The sequence below is a fragment of the Fistularia commersonii genome, chromosome 9 (genome assembly GCF_037954325.1).
Source record: "Fistularia commersonii isolate RoL2024-O1a breed Wild chromosome 9, RoL_Fcom_v1.0, whole genome shotgun sequence".
Taxonomy (NCBI): domain Eukaryota; kingdom Metazoa; phylum Chordata; class Actinopteri; order Syngnathiformes; family Fistulariidae; genus Fistularia; species Fistularia commersonii.
Window position 1 is genome coordinate 10110130 of NC_141292.1, and position 19090 is coordinate 10129219.

General features: G+C 39.4%; 1 protein-coding gene across 1 annotated transcript; it reads left to right on the forward strand.

Annotated features, from left to right (window-relative positions):
* The first annotated feature begins 405 nt into the window (after nucleotides 1-405).
* Nucleotides 406-17171, forward strand: tbca (tubulin cofactor a). Its single transcript, XM_086152404.1, has 4 exons — nucleotides 406-581; nucleotides 6924-7029; nucleotides 11586-11672; nucleotides 15762-17171. The coding sequence occupies exons 1-4, from the start codon at nucleotides 529-531 to the stop codon at nucleotides 15840-15842; spliced, it is 327 nt and encodes a 108-aa protein (XP_086008530.1). The 5' UTR covers nucleotides 406-528; the 3' UTR covers nucleotides 15843-17171.
* Nucleotides 17172-19090: the final 1919 nt, after the last annotated feature.

A 19090-nucleotide genomic window follows, 5' to 3' on the forward strand; every position in this document is an offset into this window, starting at 1 on the left:
GTAGATGAGATGAGATGAGAACAACTTAATCCCGAAGGAAGTATAGCTGAAACCTAAGGGAGTTTAGTGTCCTTGTAACAGAGTGAACTCTTTGTAATTTAAAGCTGTAATGCTGGACCTCCCACATACATCAAGTGAGCTACAACATTAAAGATGATAAGCTAAATTAATTACATTTAAATAAAGCGTAGAAAAAAAATCGAGATGGTACCTGTACAGTCCAACAGTGTTTTTGAAACAGAGATACTTGTAGTTTTTTGAGAAAAAAAAGTTAGTTCTTTTTAGGAGGATGTAGGGGAGAAATTATATTTAATTTCCTTGAAAAGAGTTAGAACTGGATCCCTTCTACCGATCTAATCGAACAATCGATTTTTCTGCAAGCAGCTCATCGAGGCTGACACCTTCCACCTTCCGCCTGTTCGCCGTTCAAACCGCTCCGATTTGCCGGCACAGCGAAAAACCAGGCACACAACATCTTTGTTTGTGGACGCTGCAAAAAATTGATAACGTCCCACATCAGCTACAGTCATGGCAGATGCGAGACTAAGGCATATCAAGATCAAAACCGGCATCGTAAAGCGGTAAGTTGAATGTAAAAGTCACTGAAAATATGTTAAACACCACGTTAGCCGGAGCAGCGGTTAGCTGGCTAGCTGTTTTAGCTTAGCCGTGCTAACAAGCGGAGAATCGGGCAGCGTCACGACCTATGACTTTAACTCGCCCGGGTGTTTTATCGAGGCCTGTTGCTATCAACATAAACGGCTAAGAAGTTTTTATTTTGTTTTTACGCCGGGGAGCAAACCTGCGGTTGACGTGTGTCAGAAAACACAGCGGACAGCTGAACAATACAGATAAAATGATCATGCGATGCGAGCTGTGCGTTAGCGCCAGTCACGTTTTATAAATATGTTATATCTGAAATCAGACTGTCATTGGATGGTGTTTTTTGTATGTTATACAAAACAACATTGATCTATTTACGTCTTGTGAGAAACAAAAAGCGGGAATATCATTGATATAGGAACACATGCATTACCTAGGACGGTGTTGACTAGGCCCGAACAAGGATGCGGAACACAAGAATAAAATCAAAAGATGAGGAATAATTAATTCATCACTCAGGTTGACACTTAGTTATATTTTGTAATACCACTTTAAAGTAAGCGTCTTCCTCACTTGCATAATGTGAATCCTTCTGTGGTTAAAACTTAGTTGAGGAGCAATGTTTAATACCATATTGTTATAGCCTTAGCTTTAGCATTTCCATGAAGTAGGTGTGTCCAGTTTATCTGATTTGTATCCTACCACAATCATTGACTATTTTCAGTCGTGGTTAAGGTATACTTCACTCCCTTTCTGCAGTAATAAAATAACTTTTGAAATCACATCATTAGTCATGTCAACACTTCCGTTGGAGCTATATTGATAGCAGAGGGGGGATGGATATTGAATTGATACATTTTGAGCAAGTTCAGTCTGTCATTACATGTGAAATGGCGATGACCTAAATGTGCCTCAGGATTTTACAACACACGTTAGACCCTTCCCAGTTTGATGCAATAAATCAGATCTCTGGTCATAAGCTGCATGTCAGAGCAGGGTGTTCTTCTTGAGGAGACTGAGATCGTTTGGTGTCTGTAATGGGTTCCTCAAGACCTTTTATCAGTCTATGGTAGCCAGCGTACTCTTCTTCGCTATTGTGTGCTGGTGGGGCAGTGCCAGGACTGGTGAGGTCAACAGGCTCAACAAGATAGTAAGGAAAGACCGCTCTGTGGTGGGACTGAACCTGGACCATCTTTCCGTCTGTGACAGTGGGGAGGGTGAAGGATGAACTGGTAGCTATCCTGTACAATTCTTTCCACCTCCTGCATGACAAGCTGTGGCTGATGGGCAACTTTCCTCAGCCAATGGCTTATCCCACCCCGGTGCAGAACTGAGCGCTTTAGATGCTCCTTTGTGCCTGCGGCCATCAGACTTTATATCAGCAGTCTGGACAGTACTCAACTCTGACAGAGGTGCATCTGTGCTACCACAACCTCACTACCTCACCCATTCACACGTGCCATACCCTAACTCCATCAGCCCATTCACATCCTGCTTATTTTTGTCATTGCTATTGCCGTTGTTGTTTTGGTGGTTTTATTTTCCCCATTCTTATTCTTAGCCTTGATGATGATGATGTTGTTGCTGTTGTTCTGTCTGCTGTCTATTTATCTGTGGATGTCGTTTGCTATCTTGTAATTGTCTCTCTATTTATATTTATATTCATATTTATTGATACTATAATTGTTACATTGCTGTGACAAAAGGATTTACTCTCTATCTTATCTCATCTTTTATTAATTTGAAATAAGTCAACTAGTGTTGTTTGATACATATGTAAAAAGACCATCTGTAAACATTAATGTGAGATATTCAACTAATACAACTAGTTTTATTAAAAATGTGTCAAATATGAATTTGTTTTTTGAGTTGTTATTAATGCAATGAATGTGGAATAATGGTAGAAATTTTGGTGCTATTAGATATAATGTTTTGCCCAAAGAAGTTATGTATTATTTCACTAAAATTAAACCTGTGCTTTGTCACTGACTTTCCAGCATCAAACTGCTGGTGTTTCATTCTACTCAGCAAAGCTCAACACTTAACTGTTAAAGGGATGAGCATATGTTGACCAAGTTTTCTTGAAGTTTTTCTTGAAATTTAATTTTCATCAATACGACACATATCTTGATTGATTAATTATTTGATAATAGAGAATTGTTTCTGGTTTATTTCTCTTTCATTAAGCCACATTAAGCCTGACAGGGTAGTATTGTCATCGTTTTGGGACTCTTCATACAGAACTTACCTGATGCTTTTGGTGGTGAATTATTTTACTTGATTGTTGAAATGTGTTTTGTCGTAGTGTAGTTGAAAAATTAAACTACAGCTTTTGGTCTGCAGTTTGTACAGCAAATATTCCTCATCTCAATCCACCTTGGCAGAAGTACAGCAGGAGCTTTGAAGTGGCATGCTGCGATATGAAAAAAAAACAACTACCAAATTGTCAAAATTCAGAGAAAACCAAGTTCATATCTTTTGCTGGGTCTTGCATATCCTATATGTACGTGTATCTTGTCAAATTATGTACACATCTACAGGACTTTTATTTTCCTGAAAAGGTCCACTATCAAATATCGCTGTTGTTCTTTTCAGCGGTATCAGACAAGCGTTTGCCAGTCAGTAGTGTGCTTTATATTCATGTTGATGTGCTAACCTGCAGTTTCCATTGTGTAACAAGCCTTCACTGTTCTACAGTAGTGTTTTTGTATTTCGTATACAGAAAATGGACTGCAATATAAAATTTCCCTAGAATAGGTTTATAATGTCATACTTTGAGCTTAAAAAATAGCCACACCAGACAGGGTCAAGGTTGCAAGTTTCGAAACCCTTAGGCTATTAAAAAATATAATATTATGTAATTGTAGTGTTTTTGATTAATTTAGTGTTTAGCCTCTATTGTTTTTTGCCCCTGGAGAATTTTTGAGACTTGCAATAGAATAATACAAATAGAAATGATCAAACCTGAGCCCTAAAATTCATATTTGGGGAAATGATAGTCATTTGTTCTTGTTCATTTTTTCCTTGTATGTTGACAGATGTCAATGCCATCTCAAGTGCATTGTCCAGCTCATTCATAGAGTCTGCATCCATGCTTATCTAAATTCATGAACTGGCCAGAGGCATCATGCTGGAATAGAAAATATTGTAGGTATTTTTAGGTGCATTGCGATAATAGGCTTTCAGTGTGGTGATGTGTGTATCACTTCCATCATGCAGAGGTCTAATTCCCTCCTGTCACTGGCCTTTCTGTAATGTACTATCGATTGTGTTTTGATGAGGGCCATATTACTAACAGATTCTCTGAGTTGATAATGATGGGGGCTGGATTTTCTCAGAAGATGGACACACACAAATGCTGGAATGGGGAAACCACATAGTAGCATTATAATTCCATCTTTTGTAACTCTGATTTTTTGGAGCGGATGGAGATATTTAATGAATTGCATTATTAATTTACCTGCAGATATTCTTTACATAACTGAATATACTGTGAGGAAAATTTATCATGAGGCCTCTATTCCATTGTCAAAATATAGTACTTAGGGTCATTCTAGTTAAAATGTGTCCCCACATTTTGATTTGTTGACAGTGTTGTGTTTTTGATCCTCATTTCAAATATTTCTGAACTCATTGGAAAAATCATATCAAAATCATATCAATCAATGTTTTCAGGGCTGATTTAGAAAGCAGATTTTGCAAATTTTCAGTTTTAGAAAATGTCACATTACAATGTGAAAGTCAGCGTGGAAGTTGATACCATTACATCTGAAAGCTTGACCTTTGAACCAATTTATTTGTCTCTAGTTCCTTCCTTGTTTATCTGCCGCTCTTGATGTTGCTATTTGAATTTGCTGGACATGTTATTGAACCTCACCTTCACCAGGTCAGGTGCAGTTCCTTGCCAACGACCCTTAATCTATTGCTAAGGGTTAAATGCACACACTGTCAGAGCTTTGTCTCTTCATAATCTCGTCTCGTCTCCCTTTCAGCGTTTTTCTCCAATCTCTTCTTTTTTCTTTTCTCTTTCCTTGCTCACTCCCCTCTTTATTTTTTATATATATTGGGGTTTAGAGGAATCCTGCCTGCTCTTCTAGCCAGGCCTATTTCTAGTGGCTCTTGTACATTCCAGTCAGTGCCTTTCTGCCCTAGCGAGGCGGATGCCCTTAATAAAATGACAACAGTAATTTGCCTTTGTCATTCCAGTCCCAGCACAGACTACATCGTGGCTCAAAAATACAGTGCCGGCGAAGGCGGCCGAATATGTGTCGGCTGGCTCTAATTCCTTTTTTTTCTATTTTCCACAGAGCTGCTTTTTCCATTAAGCCTGAGGTGGCAGGTCTATTTAAAACCAGCCACGACCCCACCCCTCATTCACAGCACTCCAAGTCTGGGAGAAATAAGAAATTAACATCAGGACTGAAAGGGGGGGCAGTTGGACATTTCGTTATTAGACTGTCCTTCAGTTTTATTCAGATTATTCATGCTTTCTTTCCTCCATCTTTTCCCATCCTTTTGCCACCATTTTTTACTCTAAACAGGCAACATCACTCATTCTGCATCAGGCAGCATAGTGAGAGGCAGGAGCTGCTATTGCATATGGTTCCTGTTTCAAAGCGTCGTGATGAAACTGTATTAGAATGAGCAGTAATTGATGTAAAATATGACAGAGTGCTGTTGGCTTCCTTGGCTAAGCAAGGAGCAGTGCAACATGGAGGGAAGGGTCTCCAGTAATGTGACTGATTAATGAAGGATCACTCACTTATGCACACGCAGCTGATTTTATGAAAAATTAAATTTGTGTTGTCACTCCGACAAGCAGCCACAGCCGGAAAAAGACTATTAGTTGGGAATCATTATCAATAGTGATATTTTCAAACTCCATTATGCCAATCAGGCTCGGAATCTGTTTAATAGATTTAGTTCCATTTGGCCCGTAATTGATAAATAATCAAAATTTATCAATGTACTCAAGCCCATTTTCACTAACAATCAAGGAAAAGAGGCCCATTTACCACATGACTTGGTCCAAATTAGGGGCTAAATTGATGATCAATTAATCTCTAAAAAGGACTAGTAGAGTTTGCGCGTGTGTGACAGAGGTGGATAACACAGTCAGATCAGCACTGTGATGGAGTGTGATCGGAGGGCATGCTACAGGACACACACATGTTTTAAAGTTAGTTGCCAATTTCGCACATGCGCAGAGCCAAGACAAATCTAGGTTGTAACAGCCGCAGGCAGTTTCTCAGAAGAGAGAATCCAGGAAAAGAGATGAAAATGCCTGATTTTTCTGTGATCAGACCTCTAGAAACAGTATCAACGTGGAGATAATAGTGATGTCAAATGCAGCCTATTGGAGTAGTAGGAACAAACAAGTTAGTGTTATTTATTCATGCATGTAGAAATTTTAAGTGCTGAATTGAGGATAAAAAATGGGGCCGTTTCTGTCCATCTTGATGCTTTATCTCTTTCGTATAGTAGCCTTTGTTTTGGTCTTCACAAATTGACTGAGCTAAGATATCAGTAAAAATGGTCAGATGTGTGTTCAATCCTTCAAGGTGAGGTTCTGAATCAGTGCAAAACAAATATGCAGATGTGACTTAACACCTCCCTTGCGATGAAAGATTTATTTGTTGTCGGATAAAAAATCCACATTACCAGCAGGAACAGACACCGGTGCTGTTTGTTCATTAACATTTGACTGTTTGCATGTAATTTTACTCATTTCATGATATGCACCGGAAGCCTTATCATTTACAATCCTGACAACAGCTGTTTTTTGTTTCTAAATTGTGTACTAATAGAACAGAAAATCTTGCATCTTAATAACATCCAAATATTAAAGCCTACATGAGAGGGCAGTAAAGACATAGACTGTTGTCCTCCGCGGCTTTTGTAAGACTTTTAGTGTCTCTTGAGATAGTATGAAAACCTTTAAATGCTGTTCAAATGAATGATGATCAGATGATCTCACTAGATATTCTCACCGGCTCCGACACTGACTATCTGTGTTTTGGTGTGACAAGTTTTTTTTTTTTTCCCCACATAAAAATAAGCATTCTGATGACAGGAAAACTGTCAAGGTTTAAACTTTGCATATATTTGTGGCTGTGCAGTGATAAGTAGGGATGATACGTTCAGTGGTTTTCATCGAGATGCCGTACGTATCTGGTCATACACATTAGAGAAGATGAGGCTAAATTAAAACATCCAAATGACCATCACTACTTACACCGCTTTGTTGTTCAGGCTTTCTGTTTTTGATGGAACAAATTTATGAATGTAACTGAACTAAATGTTTCTGTTGCGGTCCACAGGCTGGCGAAAGAAGAGACTTGTTACATAACAGAGGTAAAGCAGCAGGAGGAGAAGATCGAGCGGCTAAAATCCACAGCATCGGATGAATACCTCATCAAGAAACAGGTACGATGCACATATAACAGCCATTACAGTCGGTCATCAGTTTCTTTGTTCGGCTCGAGCTGGACGCTAAGGGGCTTCACTTTCCACAATTGGGGAGTGAATTGCATGGTGATGATTGGAGTGGCCCCTCATTCATATAATGAGGTCAGTCCACAGTGATAATGAAGAATTAGCTTTTGAGAGGAGAATCATTAGTGATTTTGTAATGTGCTTGATGCAGATGTAATTATATCATGTTACTTTAGGAGACTTTGATAATTACTGACACATGCTGGTAATTTAGTGTCCCGTTCAGACTAGTGGCCCATATCCTGCTCTCTGTTTTCCTACTCTGCTCCTGCAGTCCTTCATCGTTTGAACGTGCACTGGAGGAAACTACATAGGCTGTGGTATTAAACAAAGATATGGCTCTTTGTCACTAATTTGCTCTGGATGATTCAGACCTGGATTGTCTGTAGCCTATTTATCCATATCGATGATTTTAGTGGGACTTTCTAGTTTGCGCTATGACTATTCTAGTTCTATTTGTATATTCTTTCTCTCAAACACAGTGAGACCAAAAGCAGGGTTTCACTGTTGTGAAGTAGAATCTCAACAGCAACGTGTCCCCCATAAAGAATATGGACGGTGGAATACGGATGGTTGGTTAGCATGAAGGACCCTGGTTCGATCCTGACAAGGGGACCTTTTTGTGTGGAGTTTGCATGTTCTCTCCATGTCTGTGTAGGTTTTCTCCGGATACCCCGGTTTCCTGCCGCAGTCGAAAAACAGGCAGCAGGTTAATTGAAAAAATTGAGAATATTGCCTTGAATGAGTGAGTGAATGTTGTCTGTCTTTGTATGTGGCCCTGTGATTGACTGGCATGGTGTATCCTCCCTCTCGCCCGATGACAGCCGGGATAGGCCCCAGCATCCCCCGTGACCCTGAGTGCAGGATGAGCACTCCTGATGAGAAGATGGATGGATGGATGGACAAGATAGTCCAATATATTGTCCCTAAATTTTGAATTTTCTACATCCAATACAGTTTTTCATCCAACTTCTCATACTGAAGGGCATTAATTATTGTGTGCACCAGATGGAGTGACAGTTACCCAAAGTTTTATATGTGTAATTTTCCTGACAAAAATACATTGTATTGTAGCATATGATCAGCTGGGCCACATTATAAAACAAGAAAACAGTGCAAAAAACATACTGAAATTAAATAGAAATATATTTTTTTTCTTTTTTAGATCCAGAATTTATTTAAACACAGAATTGTGACTCATTGTCAAAAAGATACAAGCCAAAATACTGTCATATCGTCCATTTAATTAAGATGAAATGAAATTAACCATATTGTGATGGATTTTGCTAAAATCATAAAGTTGAAGGTGTGACCTCTATTTTGATTACTGGTACCTTCAAGCAGCATCAACATCGTTGGGTCAAATGGTATTTTTTTCCCCAGTATTTTTGATGTGTTCTGTTTCAAAGCATTTTTTGGGTTGTGGGATCAAAAATTGTCAATTTGCACATTCTGTCGAACACATTGAAGTGTAAATAGTTACCATTACACTCTTTTGCCGGTGAGAGTAAAATGTGTGTACTGTTAGCATGTCTGCAGTCACTTGATCTTGTTTAGTTTCCATTTCCATAGTTGTTTCTTTGAGCATTGTTATCAAAGGTCTATATAAACTCTTAAAATATAATGAAACTAAGGTATTTTGGTAAAGGTATTATTTCTTCATTAAATGTCAGACTTTCCAGAAAGCGTTAGATGAGAATTTCTAAAATGCGTGAGCCTGAGCCTCTCTTGTCTGTACCTGGCAGGGAGGGCCCACCAAGCTGATTATGTTTACTGGTAACATTAAAATTCCTTCTGTGCGTTTGTTTATTTCAGCAGCGGCTGAAGTTTAGCTGCAGGCTTGGCTGGTGTTAAATGGGGAGAGTGGCAGGCCAGGTGGATTATGGTTGGAGATGAGAGGTCTGAGGAAAGATGGATTAGAGGTTTATATTTTAATGGAATCAATACGCTGTAAGTGTCATCTTTATCCAGTACTGATGGGATCATTCCACTGCACTGGGAGGGCACCGTGACTTTTCTTTGTTTCAGCACTCCTGCTTAGTCCAGCTCAACTGGTCACACCTAGATGGCAACCGGGTCTGCTGTCTGTCATTTTTCTTGGCTAGTTTGCCAACCGAAGCTAAATGGTTTGAGTTAATTTGTGGTGTAATTGTAAACACGGTTGGATATATTTTACCACATACACAGAAGAAAATATTTAAGTTCTCCAGTACCTTCTGTCAGAATCAAATTTAAAGAAGCAATTAAGCACAAGATAATTTAAAAATGGGTGATGGATCACTTTTGCAGATGTGTATTTCTTTACTGGACTCTAACAATCATAGTCAGACTCTTTATATTTTGTAACATGTTTTTTCAGCAAATTTTGATCAAGGACTAACCAAGTCTTTCCATCACCACCACAAAACAGTATATTTTGATTTCTTACATTCACAATAAATGATCTTTTTTTTTTTTTTAGGATTTATGTGGCAATTCAAGCAAGAGTCTCATTTATTAATGCAGTAGAAAATCATGTTTGAACTCAGACTGTGCCTGGGTACAGGCTCTTTCCTGGCTCACAATGTACAAAGGCAGCTCCCCGCTGATCATACACATATGCAAGTGCATGTACTGTGCTTGAACACGCTCAAGACTTACTGATAGCAATATTCTGATTTGACTAAAGAATGACTATGGTTATGTTAAAACATACTTCATTCAAAAAACATGAAAGTGCTAAATGTTTTTTTACACAGGTGACTAGCAAGTCCATAAGCTGCTGTCATTATGACTGTTATTACTGTCATTCATCATTTTCATAACCAGCTGACCGAAGCCTTGACAGTAGATTAACATAAATATAGTCCCAGATATCCTGTCTCATCCATCCGTGGCTAAAATCATGTCTTAAACTCTGTATTAACCCCAATAAAAACATGAAGAGCGATAGTGTTTACAGTCACATACTACAAAATTTAGTTTCCATAACTGACAGTTTGGACAGGGGGCTGTTAGTTGGAGTGAGATGCCACCATTCAAGAGATCCTGCTTTCTTCTTTAGCTCATTTCCTCTCTGTTTCAGCGCATTGTTTGATCTTTATCCCCCACACTGCTACCACGTCACTGTCACGGGAGTGTTTTTGGTTAAATAAAAGAATGATTGAAGGATGGATTATTACTCAATGCTAATGTTTCGGGGTCAAACAGGAAACAATAATCAATAAAAAAATCAGTGCAGGGAAGACTCTTAGGTCCTAAATTAACATGCAGTACAGTCATACATTTCTACACATATTTCATTTGATTGCTGGTGCTGATAGTTTGTGTGCAAGTTCATGTTGTTCTCTTGTCAATAAAAATACATGCAAATAAAGAAGTCATTTCTAAAGCGGGGAAGCAAATGCCTGCCATTTTATATTAACACAATAAACTAATGAAAAATTGGTGAACTTAAAAAAAAGATTGCCATTTATTGTTGAAATAGTTGAAATTAAAAAAACATTAACCCTGATAAGATAGTCAACCAGTCATCATCAACCGCTTTCTGCTACTATGTGTTATATGCAGTGCTTTAATCATTTGAAATGTAATGTAAGGTACCTCTGAAGTGTCGGTACATCTTTACCGCCCGAGCTTTGTGAGGACAGGCATTGCTACCACACAGTAAACTTAAATTTGGCCAGCTGCTTCAACCCTTGGAGTTTTTTCATTTTGTACTTAACAGTGGAAAAATGTCACAGCTCAGTTTTCGCCTTTCTTATTTAATGCATGCAACACTTCTGAAACCATTTCTGCATTTCTTATTATTGTATTACATTCGCAGTCACATTAAAAAGGTGTATTGCTGCACTTCTGACATGAGCAGCTCAGCACAGCTCTATATGGTATGGCTCAGTTGGACTGCCGTACCAGCTATCCCCAGCCTGTGCATGTATTTTATCCATGTGCAGTGCCATGGATCACAGAGGTGTGGTACTGCATCTGTGTTTAGCCACAGTAGCTCGCCGAAGGGATTGGTGAGGAAGCATCTGTCATGAGTGAGTGTGTCTGACAACATTAGCAAACTTTTCTCTGCTCTTTAGGGTGCCAACTGAGGGAATTCCACATAATCCGTGGCTGTGAAAGTTCCTCAGGCTGAGATACCCCAGGCGTAGTAATACCTCTTTACGGCTGATCACAGTGTCCCTGGCTCAGGCTTTCTTCACTCATTCAGGTGTGCAGTCACATTGAGGTGGTCCCCTGCTGCCCAACTCCCTGCCGGATCGATAACACAATAACATTTTTCATACCGCAGGCTTGTTGGGAGGCGCTTAACACAGTGGCGTGCATGTGGGACACCCCGCATGGTTTTGTCAGGGACAGGCTTCAGAGAAATGCATTGTGCGAATATTTCTGTGTAACTAAACTCCAAAATACGTGTTTGATTATGTGTGTCATTTAGAGAAACCGTAATGGATTTTGATGGAGACAGTGGTGGTGCTGATGTGGGCTCTGTGTGGTTTCAGATGGAAGTGTTGCAGGAGTCCAGAATGATGATCCCCGACTGCCGCCGCCGCCTCACTGTTGCACACGCAGATCTCCTTCAGCTGCTTGTAAGTACCAATGCATTTTTCATCTCACAACGGGACCCAAAAAAAGAAAATCATTGATCCATTTATTTATTGCTGTTACCTATTTGAGGCCCGGTTTGAAAAATTACACACCCATTATATTTGTCTTGGTGGCATGGCAAGTTGTACACATTGCCATGTGACAAAAAAAAAACAAAAAAAAAAAACCCAAATCTGTCCCTGTGAAGTATTTGAGGAAAATTGGCAACTCCTTGTCATCCAGCAGCCAAAACCGAAGACGGATAGCCCCCATGTTAAAGATTTATTATTATAAATAAACATGCTCAGTTTTTTGCCTCCAACAAACTACATTGACCCTAGTACTGGTTCTTTCACGCACACGTTATGCTCCTGTATGAGAGGGAGATTAACTCTCCAGAACAGTAGGTGGTGCTATTCGGTATTTACTATTTAAAATGGTATAAGGAGAGAAGGAAAATCTGCGGCTGTTGAAGGGGCGATAGTGGGGAAAATATATCACATCTTTCAAAAGGCATCTCTTAACTCTGATATTTGTACATTATTCATGTAGTTTGTAAAATGATATGTTATTTAATGAGAGCAACGCTGTATGTGTCTTGCATGGTACTATAAATCAAGTTTATGTGAAATCCTGTTGTCATGTGAGCAAACTGACACTGTGCTGACATTTAGATTACAAAATAGTCTTATAATCTGTGAAATTAATAAAAAAATGTTATGCCAGAATAATCTTTGTAAGGAGGTGAAAAAAAATGTTGCTAAAACAAGGCCGAATAATATTTGTCGTAACAAAAAGTTGAGAGAATCTGCTGAAAGTTGACTGCTCTCAGCGGCTATTCAGTTTAACTACCCAGCAAACTAATTGCAAAGGCTTATAATAACCATTGGCGAATCAGCTGATGCACAACTAATGTGTCTTAAGGCTCAAATCTCTTTTTTAGCTGAAAGGGTGGAGAGTTGAGAGGGGAGATCTTACCCCAATACCAGGCTGCCACTTTAGATACCTGTAACGATTTTAGAATCTAGACTTTCCACTCATGGAGTCTCTGTCCTCCGCTAGCCTTTTCACTGAGCTGAATGTTAATAGCCAGCGAACATTTTCAACTCTGTTTTCTTGCTGTTCCAATGACTGGTTCCATCAAGCTCTCAGTTTTGGAAAGAGCAGGATTATTGCACTACAATCTAGTCGGCAATACCTCGAAGCTCTGCTCCACCTTCTTTGCCGAATACATTGGCAGTGACTATGCGAAGCAGCTCTCATCTTTCTTTATACTTCGGCCTTTTCTTGCCACTCTGGGTGAGTCTGAGGTTTGGGGTCATTTTCTAGCCTTGTGCGGGACTAAAGAAAACAAAAAAACAGAAAAACAGAATACTTCAGGGGACGAAGTATGAAAGGTTATGTTTTTGGTATTGATGCTAAAGGCTTGTGACCTGGTGGAGCACATACAAGACCTATTTAGTTTTTGTGTGTTTTTTTTTTTATAAAGGGGCAAAACACATCAATATTTTATCTCTTGTCTGCTGTTGAATTTACCTGTCTTGATTTTTATTGTTGTCAAATTTTGAATTGTAATAAATTATACATATCAGATAAAAAGAGTCTTAAATACAAAGGGAAAATCAACATTCCTTTTAAAAAAAAATCAAAATAAAATAACCCTCAAACTCGGCAGTGATGTCTACAGCCATCTCACGGCCCATCTAGTAAAGGTGGTTGTTGTGCCTTTTTTAGAAGTATTTTCTCTCATGAGACCGCTCACAAAAAAATGGAACCCCGAGTCCGTCACTTCGAACGCCAGATCCCTCTGAAAATGACCATGTTAGATTCATAAATTACCCGCTGGCAGAGAGAGAACAAGGGAGACTTAAAACCATAACAATCAAATAATGATGATTGTTTTACAAATGAGCAGAGTGATAAGGAGCAATGTAAAACTCCTGTCATTTTATGCAAAGGGTTGTAAGGATGATGGTTAATTTTTTAAAAAACTTGAATTATTACCTCGACACAGAAAGGTCAACTGAAGACCCATTAAGATTGTCCATGCTGTTGACATGACGATCACCATGGTCTCAGTCCACAGAGACAAATACTTTGTCAGACTGAAATGTGCCAGTTAGTAATGTTGGTATAAGTTTAAAGCTCTGACTTAATGAGAAATAGAAACCGAAGGTCCATGTCATTTGTACAGTAGGTGTATCCCGCCTAAGTTAAGAAATAATGAGGACGATGCCTAAGTAGCCGCCTGTAGCTGACTACAAACTCAGTAGCACAGTGCAGGTTAATAATCCTTTTACAGCCATGTATAAATATACAAATTGGTGCCTGAAGGATATATCTTCACTGACTATCAGCTGATGCCAGTGTGAGCATGTATGTTGAATTCCAACACTGACAACGCTGGTGGATAGTGTTACACTATTTCAAACTGTCCATTATTGCATGTAAACGCTGTTATTTTTTTCCACCCGATACATTTGATAAAGTCATAGTTATAGTTACATATTTTGGATTTTTAGTACAATGCTAAATATTTAGCATTTCTCAGTTTTGACCTCCATTCAGAAATGGTGCATCTGTAATGCCTTTCTGACATCAAATTGCTGTTTGGCCCTGTAGATTGTTACAGACTATTCAACTGTAACACGCTCTAATCATCTCTCTTATCATGTCACTTTAATGCTCCTCAAAGATCAGTGAAGCAGGAAATATAAATGATCAATAAACACTTATCAGGATATCATGAGGTGTTTTAGAATATATTTTTGTTGCATTGTTTACTTACTTCTTTTCTTACTATATGTCTAATATCAGCTTTTTCTTTGTTTTCCTCATTCCGAAACAGCTCCCAAAACCCACTATTTAGTGGGGGGCTCCACTTATAGCCGTTAGCTGTTTCCTGCAGTTTGCTAAACAACTGCTATTCTCACTTCTCTCAGCTTTGTCTTATCACATGCCCGTTTATCACTTTTCGGTCCCGCATCCGCATCTGTGATCTCTACAACCATACACAGCTGTCCAATCCCCTCAGGGCTTGGGCTGATGTGGTGAAAAGCAACCATAAGCATGCGTGTCTCCGGGTCGCTTCAATTAATGCGGAGCCGCAACCGGGCAGCTGCCGCCGTGAGTCACTCACACAAGAGCGAGGTGGTAGGCAGGGGAAGCAAACCTGGAAATAGCAACATGTCCCCTTCCCTATCACTCAGCCTCCTCACTTCTTCCTTCAGACACACATGCACGCACTCATCTCAGCTCATTAGCAGCGCTGTCACCACGGTGACCGCCACAGGAACTCTCCGACACCAGTGATTTACCCACCTTAAGTTTTGAGTTTGACGCTGACAAGGCCGTGAAACGGGCTTCATAGACATGTTCACAAGTTTATTCTCTCTCTCTCCAAACACCGTTACGCACCATTGGATAGTCACAAAATGACCTCACACCACCGGTGGGGATGCTACTTTTTTGGCGACATCAACACTTACTACCAAATAAAGGATTAATTTACACCTTTTCTGTTCCACAAGATTGTATAGCGAGCCAATTGCTTCGTAAACCCTCTCACCATCTGTGGCAGATATTTTTTGAGTTTGTCATTAGAGAATTTTTTTTCAGGTTTTGTCCTTGGAAGTGTCTGTTTTTCATTAAAAAAAATCTCAGTATGTTAGATTACATTGTGTGAATATCAATGCGCGCACGCAGAATTGTGCAGCAGCCTCAACCTTTGCTGTGATGAGTCAGCTTTGAAAATATTAAGCGACACTGCAGAATATTTCCAAAGTGGAAGTTAGTCGTCATTTAATTGTTAGGTGGGTGTGACCTGAAAGAAATTCTTAGATAATATCTAGCAAGAAATGTAGAAAAGTTTCCAAAAATATGCAGGTAAAAACAAGGGTCTGAATATCCTTATAATTGCTATTTATTTTGAAAGTAGCCCAGGCCCCATCAACCGTGTCCTTCAACTCTATCTGGACTAGAATTAACTCCTTTGCTTTGTGGCGTTGTCCTCTTGATTTAGAGTCGGTGGTGACAGTGTGCGATAAAACCAAACTGTGTGTGCGTGTGTTTGTGTCTTTGTATCTTTTCAGGAAACAGAAGAGGATTTGGCTGAAGCAGAGGAATACAAAGAGGCTAGGAACGTATTGGACTCAGTGAAGCTTGAAGGATGATTTCTGATCTGTTTCTGGTCTTGCTGCAAGATACACTTGCTTAAATGTCCATTCCTCTCATCAGGCTACATTTGGAGCCACGAAGCCTATCTGAAAGGCTCCCGGTCTCATTCTTGATAGAATTATTTCTCCTGTTGACATTTCCCATGTCACCACACCTACTTCCACTTCTCCTGTATGTTAAATCCTGCAACTGTGTTAAAATCCTGTGTCATCCTTTACTTCAAAGGAATTGAGTTCCTCTTTTTTATATAATTTTTCATCCAATACCACATGGGCTTCATATACCTGATTAAACACTCAGTCCTGTTTGTCTTTTGTCTTTTCTGCAATAATTTTGAAGGTATGAAGCTGCTAAATGGACGATGTGAAGCGGAGCCTAGCGCTCTCTAAAATCCTGATGATTTACGATGCAATAGTCTTTAACTTTGCCCTCTTTCTATCATTTTTTTCAATGTCTGTCAGTGCGACATCCAGCGTATTTATTTCCCCCTCAACCTGTGGAAGCCAATGGAAATGCTTTGCTGTAAACAAAATAATGATCACTTACTAAGACGCTTGATTGATCATACAAAACACAAACAAAGAACTTCTCGCAGCTCGCTCCCGTCACTCAAGCTGATTTCAGAACCTTCTGTCAGTCCATTAATGAATGGAAGCACAACTAAAAGTGAGATTGAGATACATCTTGTAAAAAACTGTTGAATTGTGTTTCTGGGGGTCAAAGACTATCAAACAACTGACTGTTCGATTTCAAAACCTTGCAACTGGAGTTTCATTGGCAACGTAAAATTCAGAATCGCGTTTTCAACCGTTGTAAAATTATTAACAATGTATCTCATCTGCTTGCCCTATTGTTCAATCTTAAAAATACCGGTCAAAGAAAATTTCTGACCCCACATCATGTGACGATTAGCACTTGTGTCCAGCCACCAGAAAACCATCACAAATATTTTGCTCTCTAGGCTGGACTCTCTTTTTTTTTTCCTCCCTTGGTTAAAACAAAAAGGTGATTGGAACTTTGACCTCCATTCTAGAACCGGCTGCACACTCAACTGATAGATGTGCCCGCGGTTGTGTTCAGCTGCCGGGGCTACCCGTTATGTCGCCGAGGCAGGACTGCGTCTCGCTGCCTAAAATAAAGAAGAGCCTTGAGAAGCCTGTCAGATGGATGACAAATGTTGGCCGCGAATGTCAGAGCGCCTGCCTGCTGTCCTGGCAGCTTTAGATCCAGTCTCCAAATGGCCTTAAAATAACGACACCTTGTATTAGTGCTGAGCGGGTCCTTCCCTAAATTGTCATAATAAATGAACTCAATTGCCAGACAAATTAAGGTTACATTTGACTTGATCCTTATTTTACAGATTTCGATAATTATCGGGATCACCCCAAAGTCTCATTACCACCCTAATGAGGCACTGCTGCTCCGTGACAGCTACCCCACTCCATCTCGTTAAGGAAATCGCTTTTCAATGCTGATTATTTTATTTGGAGGTATAATTATATTTTTTTCAGATAAATCACGGCCTAATCGAGTCCGTACAGAGGGCAGCACCGCTAATTGAGGCATGAGATGCAGTGGCGGGGCGCTACACCTGGGTTTGTGTGACCAGAGGACCCTTGCAAGCTGCCGCTGAGCACAGAAACAACGAGGGTAGCCTTCAGAGTGAAACAGCAGCAGTGCGCAATGTGAAACACTGCATTCAAAATCATTCACGCACAGTGATACACAGAGGTTCTCAGCAATATATTGCGCTTAATCATCTGTGCTTGTGTATTGCACATTTTTATTTTTAGTGTCTGATTAATTTTAGTAAAGGATTTTAACACGAACATCCAGAAAATTTTTGTCAATGGTCAGGTTTTGTCAAATGAATTCACTTCCCATTGTTCCCAGAGTGATGCTGTTAAGACTTTGGCATTTCAAAAGTCAGAAGATCAATTCCTACAACAAGAACTATCAAAAGAAGACTATAAAAATACCAAAATAGAATCTGAAAAATGGCTACAAAAACTCATCTCTAGAAAAGTGTCTGAGGGACATGATATATTTAAAAGCTCTGGTTGGGGATACGAATTCCATTTTCTTATGAGTATGTAAAACAATTGAAATAGTGAAAGTTTAGAGTGAATTTTTGATTTTTGATTTTTTTTCATTTGGTCAGTTCTGCACGTAAATTTGCCATTAAGTCCAGAACACCGGATATGACCGCGGAATAGTTATTTAAGGACTCTACCAAATCATCATTGATTATTCAATGCCTAAAAACTAAACTCAATCTATTTTTATCTTGGAAATGTCTCTTTTTTTATGTCAATATGCAAGTTGGTTGCTATGACATCATAAAATTTTTACTCCACCAGGAGAGATGTTGGTATCTTAGCTGTAGTAAAATTAAATACCATGCATTTTTAGATTGATGCATGCAGCTCAGTCATGCTAGCTTTTAGATGTAAGCTGGTACATTCAAGACATCCTCTACAGTTGCAATCAAAATAAACCTTTTTGTTTTAATTCTGGCAGTTTATCGTGCCTATGAATGCTGTGCAACTATATAAATGTCAGCCAATGTTTTTGTGAATGATGCCAAGAGACTGAGAAATGTCCAACCCAATGGTTTTCCAGCAGAATAGTGCTGTTGTTCTTTTCCTTTCGGCTGTTCCCCTCGGGTCGCCACATGGAATCACCGGCCTCCATCTAACCCTATTTTCTGCACCCTCTTTCACACCAACCAACTTCACACCCTCTTTCACTCTATCCATAAATCTCTCAGGTCTTCCTCTAGGCCTCCTGTCTGGCAGTTGCAACCTCAGGATAATTTTGTTAATTGCTTTTTAATGCATGGATTTTTATTTTGTCAACTACGCGTTACTAGCATAATTTACATTTCTTGATTATGTTCGATAGCCACGGTATTTAACCCAACATTCATGCAACTGACATTTCAAACCAATTTGTGGCTAAATCCTTCTCATCTCAACAAATTGGGTTCATGCCTTCCCCCCGAAGCGTGTTATCACACACATTCTGCAATGGGTTGACTGAGGAGTGTAAAACAATCTCAGCAGTTGATTTGGGCTGACACTGGGTTTGAATAGGATGCAAGTTACCCCTAAAGAAGACACCTACATGTGCAAATTGGAGGTTGATACCTAATACTTAAGATACAGTCCAGCATTAAAGATACTTTAGAGAAAAGTACCATATTTTGGATGTGTACGCCTTAAAGGGGAAAAGGGTCATAAAT

Coding starts and splice junctions, on each gene's coding strand:
- tbca (XM_086152404.1), top strand. CDS start 529: ATGGCAGATGCGAGACTAAGGCATATCAAGATCAAAACCGGCATCGTA. Junction 7,030..11,585: donor AATACCTCATCAAGAAACAG/GTACGATGCACA, acceptor GTGTGGTTTCAG/ATGGAAGTGTTGCAGGAGTC. Junction 11,673..15,761: donor CAGATCTCCTTCAGCTGCTT/GTAAGTACCAAT, acceptor GTATCTTTTCAG/GAAACAGAAGAGGATTTGGC.